The sequence below is a fragment of the Phaseolus vulgaris genome, chromosome 5 (assembly GCF_051622355.1).
Source record: "Phaseolus vulgaris cultivar YP4 chromosome 5, ASM5162235v1, whole genome shotgun sequence".
Taxonomy (NCBI): domain Eukaryota; kingdom Viridiplantae; phylum Streptophyta; class Magnoliopsida; order Fabales; family Fabaceae; genus Phaseolus; species Phaseolus vulgaris.
In genome coordinates this window covers 6,211,982-6,221,329 of record NC_143502.1, presented here as the reverse complement: position 1 = coordinate 6,221,329, position 9,348 = coordinate 6,211,982, and the positions used below count along the sequence as shown (strand labels likewise).

The window sequence follows — 9,348 nt, the reverse complement described above, 5'->3', positions numbered from 1 at the left end:
AAATATGTGTGGAGGAGTAATATTTTGAAAATTAAATTTAGAACTTACAAAAAATAACAAGAAATAAACATCTTTCATAAAAATTAATGACATCACAACAGAAATTTGTTTTAGCTTTTCGTGGTCAAGCAACCTCTCAATATATTTATCATCTCAAATTTCTCTTATTTTTCTAAATCCTCTCATAACTATTTTTTTTTTTATAACGTCGATGATATAGTTAGAAATAAATCAAAATTTAAAAAACAGCAGCAGAAGAAAAATCAGAATAAAACAATAGAATTTGATATATCATTTAACTCTGATGGTTAAGTGAAACAAAAAAAGAATTACAATAATTCATGTTTAATTACTTTTATACTTTTTTAAATAATAAAAAGGTGATAAATAAATGTATCATTTGATCATTCTCACTTTCCTATTTGTTTGTAACATGGAAAAATAAGAAATTTAGGGTTGATGGTTTAGAAGTTTTTTTCCTCTACAAGTATTTATAGAAATATGTATAAAAAACATATCCATTAATTAACTATATCCTGAGAAAGTAAAAGGAGAGATAATTCACTGTGGAAATAGCATTATGTTCAAATAATTAATTTGCACAGCCCGTTTATGTGGTTTTCACACACATTTACATGTTCTGATATTCTCAACAATCAACAACAAAATGAGCAGGACCAGAAAACTACAATACAAACAATTATTGTTGGCCCTTATACATACATATACATATACATATATATAGCTATTTTGGAGCATAATCAAGTGAACTATATATGGGAATCAGATCAAATATGTTGATTTTCATTTAGATGCCTTGTGGAGCTGTCCTTTGTTCTGAATAGCAGCTGCAGACATCACACGCAAACGGCGAGCAATTTCTGTGAAGGATGGCCTAACTGCAGGATTGGGTGCCCAACACTGCTCCATTAGTGTTTTCCATTCAAGATCACAGTAACTTGGGATTGTAGGTCTCAATGTGTTATTCACAATACCTCCTGCATGTAGTGTGCAAGAAAGTGAGAAAAATTTCTTTAGGATAGGGGGTGATTTCTTTAATGATTTGTATGTCAGTTCTGATACTTGTATGACACACTAATAGAATGAGTTTTTTCCTTTTCAAAAAAGTTTGTTTTCCAGTTCCAGAAGAATTAAAAAATTCATAGATGCTAGAAGTTTGCATGCATGCAAGGGCAATGTAATTTTATGTATACCATATGATACTGCAACTCAGAATTTAAAAATAAATCTCAGCTGTTCTTAAAATTATACATATTAGCAAAATCATTTGTCTTCTATAATTTTCTCATCAACAATGTGAGATGTCTTTGCAAACTTATAGAAACAACATATCTCTAGAAACTTACATTTCAAGGAAGGAATGGAGAAAATATTGAAATTATAATGTTGTAATAAACAAGATTTTTAGCTTGTGCAATGAGTTTCTGCTATCCTGATTGTTTTTCCTTCAGATTGTGTAAGCTTGTTTTGTAAGGAAGTATAGATAACTTTAATTTAAACATGAAATGAATATCTCCATAAGTTAAAATTGCCTTATCAAGAAGTTAAAAAAGTAAAAATCTAAACAGGTCAGAGCTTCCACTAATTAGTTTATTATAAGCTAATTTTAACTTAGCAAGTCACATTTTGTCTTCATATTTTTTCTCTCCTAGAAGTCTTTATGGTTGCAGACATGTCCTTATTTTGGTTTAGCTATATTGGCCTTTTAATCTTGATTAATAATTTTCATAATCTAACTGGGCCTTCAGGTTTTGCACATTTGATCTGTTTTATAATAGTTAAATTTTCACAGCTTAGCCTGATTATTGTGAGATTTTAATAGATTTATCAATTTTATGTAAGTACTCAATTGATACAAACTAGTACCTCAGAAAGGTGAAAGACTATTAGAGTCTATACAACAGGAAACAAGGTTCCAAAGAAAAGAGAAAAGGACCTCACCAATAATTGCACCATAGTGCATATTAGCATATGGCTCTTCACCAGTAAGAATCTCCCATAAGACAATGCCGAAAGAGAAGACATCAACCTAAAGATAGATGTAAGAGCATTAATAATCAATGCTTCTCAAACAATAGAGGTAGAAGAGACAATAAAGGACAATATAATCCACTAAATAGTGTAATTTGTTTCTTCTTTTCAGTGTTAAATTTGTGAGACAAATTGGAAAAAAAGTCTTAAAAACATAGGGAGGTGCAGGTGCCAATTGAACTACAACCTTGTTGGTGACAATTTCAATATGGTTTAGAAGGAATATACAAAATCAACTTGTTGGGTATTTTCATATTCCTTGTAACTAACCGTGATTTTAATTTCCACTGATCATAGAAAATTTACCTTTTCTGAGACCTTATTGCTGCTACCGTTTAGAAGCTCTGGTGCCATCCAAGGTAGAGTTCCACGAACACCACCAGACACCAGGGTGTTTCTCTTAATTTTTGATAGGCCAAAATCACCAACCTGGTAAAAAGCAAGTTTCTTAGCTTTGTCACAGTGAAGAAAAAATTATAATAGAATGAATAATCCCCAACTTTAATAGATACCTTGCATATTGGCCGTAAAGGATCCTTCAAGTTCACAAGCAAATTGTCACATTTCAAGTCAAAATGCACGATATCTTTTGAGTGTAAATATTCCATTCCAAAAGCTGCATCCATGGCTATTATCAAACTCTTACGGCGATCAAGATATCTGAAATAACAATGAGATCATGCAAATCTCTGACCATTTTTCTTCATAAAACAGTTAGTGGTATCTAAGAATTATAGTAACTAGAAAAATGCCAGGGCTTTCATTGAAAAATAATTGCAACTTCGTAGAAATGCAATCAATTACTATGATGGTAATGGATACTCTCATGTAAACTTTCATTTGACCTTGTTGTATGGAAATTCTGTCTCTCTTTATAAATATTCACCAATTTTGATAAGGCACAACATATTTACTGTTTATTAAGATAGCGAGAGAGAGAGAGAGAGAGATCTTTTACATGATTAAATCATGTGAATTTTGATATGAGAGGGTCCCTTCCCATGGAGAATGGATACATTACCTATCCTTACGAAGCAAAACAGTCCTGAGAGAACCATCCACCATGTACTCAGTGACAGTCGCTAATGTTGCTCCTGGTCCATCCTGAACTACACCATAAAATGCCACCACATTTGGATGGTGAAGCTTGGAAAGTATGTCAGCTTCACGCCAGAATTCTATGGTCTGTGAGTGGCAATGAATACCATCAATATAAGCCTCTTTAATATAAGAGTGAGTGGGAAAACATGTGGGCAAAAGGCAATAATTGTGGAATTATTTTCCTTGAATCCAAAACAAAACAGTACATGGGCATTTAAAGATAATCCTACTAAAGGAAATAAAGACTCTAAACTAGGAGCAAATCTACCAAATAAGCTTCCTTAATTTTAGGGGATTACCTATAACTAAATCTACATTTATTATACAGCAAATGCACAATATTTACATCCATATTTTCGACATCCCCTTCAGGCTGAGGAATAGATATCTTCGAGATTGTGGAAGCTTGAGCTATTCAGTCCTTTTATTAGCACATTAGCCACCTGCTACCGGGACAGAATATATGACATGCAGACTAGACCTTCTTCTAATTTTTCTTTAATGAATTTCAATATGTTTTATGCTATCATGCTAAATGGGATTATGTCTAATGTCTATTGTTGACTTATTATCACAGTCAAGCTTCATAGGACCCTCCAAATTAGAAGTCAATTAGAGTCTATTCTTAAAGTCAACTACTTCAATCCTTATGGAGTAGTTCAATCTTCCAATCTCTTGGTGAATAGGAGCAAATTTACCGAATAAACTCATAATCCCCATCCTTTAATTTTAAGGATTTCCTACTACCAAATCTAAATTTATTATACAATAAATGTAAAATATTTACATCCATATTTTGACAGAGTGACCTGACAAAAGTACGTGAAAAAAGAATCTAAAACATGGACAGAAGAAACAGAATCACTCATAAGCAAATTACCAGTCTCTCTTGTTCTGAAGATCGACCAGCGAAACAGCTTTTCTTTATTCTTTTAATAGCAACATCCGATCCCCTCCACTTTCCATGGTATACAGTCCCAAAGGTACCAGAACCCAGCTCTCGCAGCTCTTCAAGATCATCATTCTTTATGAACTGCCACGGGCATTATAAATATATCTATTAAACTCAATGTTAGTAAATCTTATGAACTCATTCTATAATTTCAATATACAAAGCAACGAAGCCATCATCTAGTATAGATGTTCTTCTGGTTAACATTACAGAAACAAATTTATATTGTCATCATCTCACTAGAGAATGCATGATACAGGGAAAACAGATTGAAATGGTTGTGGATTAATGAGACAATTAACACCAAGGTTAGCCAAGAGTGACATTTTACTTTTCAAGAATAAACTTAGATGTAGCATCAAAGTAATTATGCAAGGTATAATAAATATCCAGCCAGAACATATTTTCACCTATAAAATTTCATATTAGTTAATATTATAAGTTTTGGAGCATATGTTATAAAATAATTCATTTGAGACAAGATGGAAATTGAACTCAATTTCTGAAGTGGGCAATAGAAAGGTAGACTAAAATTATATTCTCTGCAGAAATGGCAGGCAGGTACGAGACATCAACGCAAACAAAATAATACATCCAAGCATAATACCTGCACAGTACTGTCAAAATCCCCTGCTAAACCCACATTCCTTGCTTCATTCTTGTCATCCTAAATTCAATCCATTACAAGCAAGATTTGTCACCAAAAAGAGAAAATTTGTGCAGCCTCTTAATATAAAAGAACAGTTAATATCATACCTCCTGGTATTCAGATTCCTGTGGTCTTATATTTTCTGTTATGGCATCTATGTTCTTATTTTCATTGCCCTTTAGTTGGGAATGCTCATATTTTTGTTGAAAGAGAGTTGATTCTGTTTTAGTTGTTGCCGGTACATTTTTCTGATTTTCGCCACCACCGAAATTTAGGCGGGATTCCTTGTGTCCTGCCAAAGCACCATCTGCCAGTAGAGCAGCAGACTGCTGAGATTTACTATCCCCATCTTGAACTTTCCTCACTGCAGACGAAAAACCAAGATTGTCCTGATCAATTAGAGAAACATTATCAAACCCCTCTTGGGCAAAGTTCTGAAAATATGACCAACTTTTAGGCTCATGATTGTCCATGTTTAAGCTCAAACCTGCTCTATCTGTTGGTAACGGACCAATACTTGAGGAATCTTCGGAAAGTATTTCTTTGGAGAACATACCATAAAGGATATCACGGGGAAACCTGTCCTCAATATCAATAAGAATGTCTCCCTGAGTAGTAGATCTTGGTTTAACTTCTGGGGGGAAATTTTGAGAAACATCTTGGCCTGTGTTTCCAGTTGAAGGAAAAGGCAGAGCTTGAACCTTGGTACCGTTATCCAATTCCCTGGTAGAAACTTCAACCAAATTGAGGTCTGCAGGTTTCGATACTAGATTCAGATTTTCAACGGGAAGAACCTGGTGAAATGCTAGATGTCCAGTACCTTTGGTTTCATCAACTAAGAGGATGTTATGGTTGTCTTTGGAGCGATTGGTATTGTTTTCAGAATAAAGGACCTGGTCCTCAATTCTAGAAAGTTTATTATCTGCTGACACTTGCTTCAACTCAGAATTCACATGCAGTGAAAACTTTGAATTCAACTTATTTGTTGTATCAGGCCATTTTTTGTATATTGGTGGTGGGGCAAATCCATCATCAGTGGTATTACCATCTGCTTGTAAAGGCTTTGATGCTGAACTAGACATAATGTTCAGATTTGACATATTCCCATTGTGCGATATGTCGTTGGATTCTGTTTCTGAATTCTTCTGGCTGAAGTCAGAAAGCAAATCTGACATGAGTAAGTGAGAACCATGCGCATCATCTGACTTTGTAGATCGATTCAGCAAATCTTCCTGCTCCCTTGGAATTCTCTCTGAATAATAGACTCTGTTGGGAAGTGGAGGTGGTTCAAGGCTACCGAAATCAATCACATTGGACTCAGCATCAACCTGAGGACGGCTGAATGCATCAATGGGTGTAGTATAGAAATCATCTTCACCAGACTTAGGAGTCTGTGTGGGATTCATACTACCGATTAATGAATGGGCATCGTCAGACTGCTGGTGCTTACTCTTGTTCTTTGATGGCAGTGCAGGATGAAGGCCTTCTGATATAGCAGCGGTAAATGGTGCCTCTGGTAAATTAGCATGTAAATTCCCCTCAAATGGCTGCAAAGCAATAGGATATGGTGCTTCTAAGGGGAAAACTTTTCCTGTATCATTGCCTGTATGAATGAAATTATCACCCTTTCTTTTTACCAACATGTCTGGCACAGCTGAAATTTGTACCTGCAACTCACTAGATGTTTGTCCATCATTCATGATCCCTTGGTTAACAAGATTATGAATAGGCATAGAAACTGGAATCTCTCCAAGATTGCGAGCGGAGTTGTTAGAAGGACCAAGACCGTGCTGTAGTGGATATTGACTAGCTTCCCCTTGGTGAATAACTTGGTCATCATAAAACAATGGATGGGTATCATAAGCATTAGAGGAGATTGGAAGCATTTGTTGTGAAGATTGAATAGTCAATGATGATTTAACATTCTCAGCCAAAGATGAGCTACTAACACCAAATGAGTCCATCAAAACTCTGTTGGTCTCCCTCTCATTATTTTGTTCATTCAATTCATGCAAGTTATTGGTAGAGCCACTTGCAGCATGAAGGATTGAGTTGTTTCTTGAATCCATGTTCATGCCATTGACAGCAACTACATACTGGATTTCAGAATCACCGTCAATGCTTCCTATGCCAAACTGAGTATCATCCAAATCATTTATAGAGAACAGAAACATCCTAAGCTTTGTTGATCCTCGTTCGCCTTGTAAATCATGACATTCCTCCATCATATTCCGCAGATCCTCATCAGAAGATACTGAAACTAACGCATCAAGATCTTCTCCAGGGAGCTGATACTTTATCACGTGAGCTTCACTATAAATTAATGATGTTTTCTGCATAAGCTCCTGAAAACGTATGTCTCTTCTTATAGTAATAATACGCGTTTCACCCCCAACATATCTAAGCTTTCCATCACCAGGCCTTGGCAATATTCTACCCCCAAAGCTGCATAGAACCTTCATCTTCACGGATGAAATTTCAGATGCACTGGAAGAGGCAGTACCATGAAGGACTCGGTAACTTTCTTGATTAGATGAAGTTCTAGGAATTGATCGAGCTGAACCATAATTAGTTCTGTCCTGGTGTTGAGAAGAGTTCCTCCTGTCAAACTCTTTTGGACCCTTCTCAGTCTTTGTGAGCACAGATATATCAGATCCACTCTCAGATCCTGTATGTCCCAAAATGCCTTTCAATTCCATATAGCCTGTCGAATAGTTGGGATCACCCACAACATTTGGAAAGGGAGGTTTCCTCAGATTCACCCTATCTCTCATAAACTCAAAAGCAAATTCCTCACCTGTCTGTATGGAATAATTAAGCACAGGTTTATTTTCTGACATGTTATAAGCTGGAGGTCGTGCATTGATATGCATGCCTTCACGAAGGTCTTGCGGGACCAATTGCGATGCAGAATGAAATTCCTCATTTCTAGATTCCATGGAATTGTATTGATGTTTCTGCATCCTTGGCAGTCTAGTCAAAGCCTCATTTGTAAAGCTAAATGCCTGGATTTACTGTAATGCCGTAGTACTGGGAAGACACTTAACATCATGTAGAAATAATGCACCAAACACTGTAAATTCAAATTTCCAAATCTCAGAAACAGGACTGATAACAACTCCAACAGTTTGAAATCTTGACCCACGGCAATGGGTCAGAAAGAAGATTTACCAATGCTCAAGTTTGTTACCATAATCAACACATGAAGAAGCTTCCGCAATCTTAAGAATTCTTAACACTAGGTACTTCCTTCAAAGATCAAACTACCTTCCGAATATGTCACCCTGTGTGCATGATGAAACTTAGAAACTGCTGAGCATGTAAGATGTAGCAAGATACAGAAACAAGTACATAATGGGACGAATTATACCAATTAAAATCAATTAGAAAACATATCAACATGTCAAAAAATTCAACTTACTGTAAACTCATACTTAGCAATTTATTTAACTGCCACAGACGAGAAATAAAATTTTGTCTTGACCTCTTACAGTTGTTTGAAGAACGCAAAATCTCAAAAACTATATCTTACAATCTGAAAGTCTAGGATACTATCAATCTAAGGTTGATTTTTCTTCATTCCCTACTCCATTCCTTAATCACTCCTCCTTACTTACACTAACTACATAAAAAAGAGAAAAAAGAATTATAAAGTGGAAATTGTCGTAAAATTCAATGACTTTGTTTTCTAATACCAATAGGAGGATCAAAACCCAACAACAACAGCTGAAAAATGGGGGAAAATATATTACCCATCTTTTTTTAGCAAAACAAATGGAAAAATATGTTAATAAAATATTTAGGTCATCTAACAAGAGACCTGTATATTAGATCACTTCTTCTCAACTCACCCATGATCATATATAATTCACCAATTATGAAACTTGACTCTTAATTTAACCTTTCCCAGTCAAAACACAGCATGCAGGATCATAAGAATACAAATCAAGTTTGACTCAATTAACAGCAGAAGACATTACTGATCATAATAAAACACGGCTGAATCGGAAAAAGGATGGAACAGATCAACTAAATACCTGACTGATGATTTTTTGAGCTTGATAAAGGTATGGCTCAAGAAGGTTTCAGATGAAGAGCCATGGCAGGTATCGGGGGGAAACTGAAATCAAATGAAAAGGTATATATGGGAAAGAAACCAAAAAGAATCCAGCTTTGTCTACCCCATCTTTTGATCTACCTTTTCTTCTTTTGGGTTCAAAAACAGTCTGAATCTACTTCTACTTCAATGATCCCTTTGGAACAAAATGACAGCACACACTATCTCTTCTTTCTCTCTCTATTTCTCTTCAATTTTGGAATAAATTAAGCTTTTTGGTGTCAGCAAAACAGTCAAAGGAGTGAAGAAACAGTTATGTCCAAAAACTTCAACCTTTTTTTTATTATTCTTACTGCAATAGTTCGTTAATAGTTAGCCACGTGTTGGTTTTATAAGGACAGAAATTAACGTTATTATTATTATATTATCATATGCAATGAAAAATATAATTAAAAAAAAGTTTTATGAACAACTTGTTGAAAAACGTTAGAATTGCCGAAGGTGAACCTTCATAAAAGCATATAATAAAAACCTGTT

At 35.0% G+C, this 9,348-nt stretch overlaps 1 protein-coding gene across 4 annotated transcripts; it reads right to left on the bottom strand.

Annotated features, from left to right (window-relative positions):
* Positions 1-551: 551 nt before the first annotated feature.
* LOC137834989 (RAF-like serine/threonine-protein kinase 20) lies at positions 552-9,173 on the bottom strand. 4 transcript variants are annotated; one of them, XM_068643278.2, is made up of 11 exons: positions 8,792-9,170; positions 7,926-8,038; positions 5,242-7,827; positions 4,862-5,118; positions 4,713-4,772; positions 4,034-4,186; positions 3,074-3,237; positions 2,565-2,712; positions 2,359-2,481; positions 1,963-2,050; positions 552-998 (listed from the first exon to the last, which is right to left on the bottom strand). In XM_068643278.2, exons 3-11 carry the CDS (start codon positions 7,715-7,717, stop codon positions 805-807), a joined length of 3,663 nt encoding a protein of 1,220 aa, XP_068499379.2. In that variant the 5' UTR covers positions 7,718-7,827; positions 7,926-8,038; positions 8,792-9,170; the 3' UTR covers positions 552-804. The 4 variants fall into 4 exon arrangements, with proteins under 4 accessions (XP_068499379.2, XP_068499380.2, XP_068499377.2 ...); XM_068643279.2 differs by having other exon boundaries at positions 7,945-8,038; XM_068643276.2 differs by having other exon boundaries at positions 4,862-7,827; positions 7,945-8,038; positions 8,792-9,173.
* Positions 9,174-9,348: the final 175 nt, after the last annotated feature.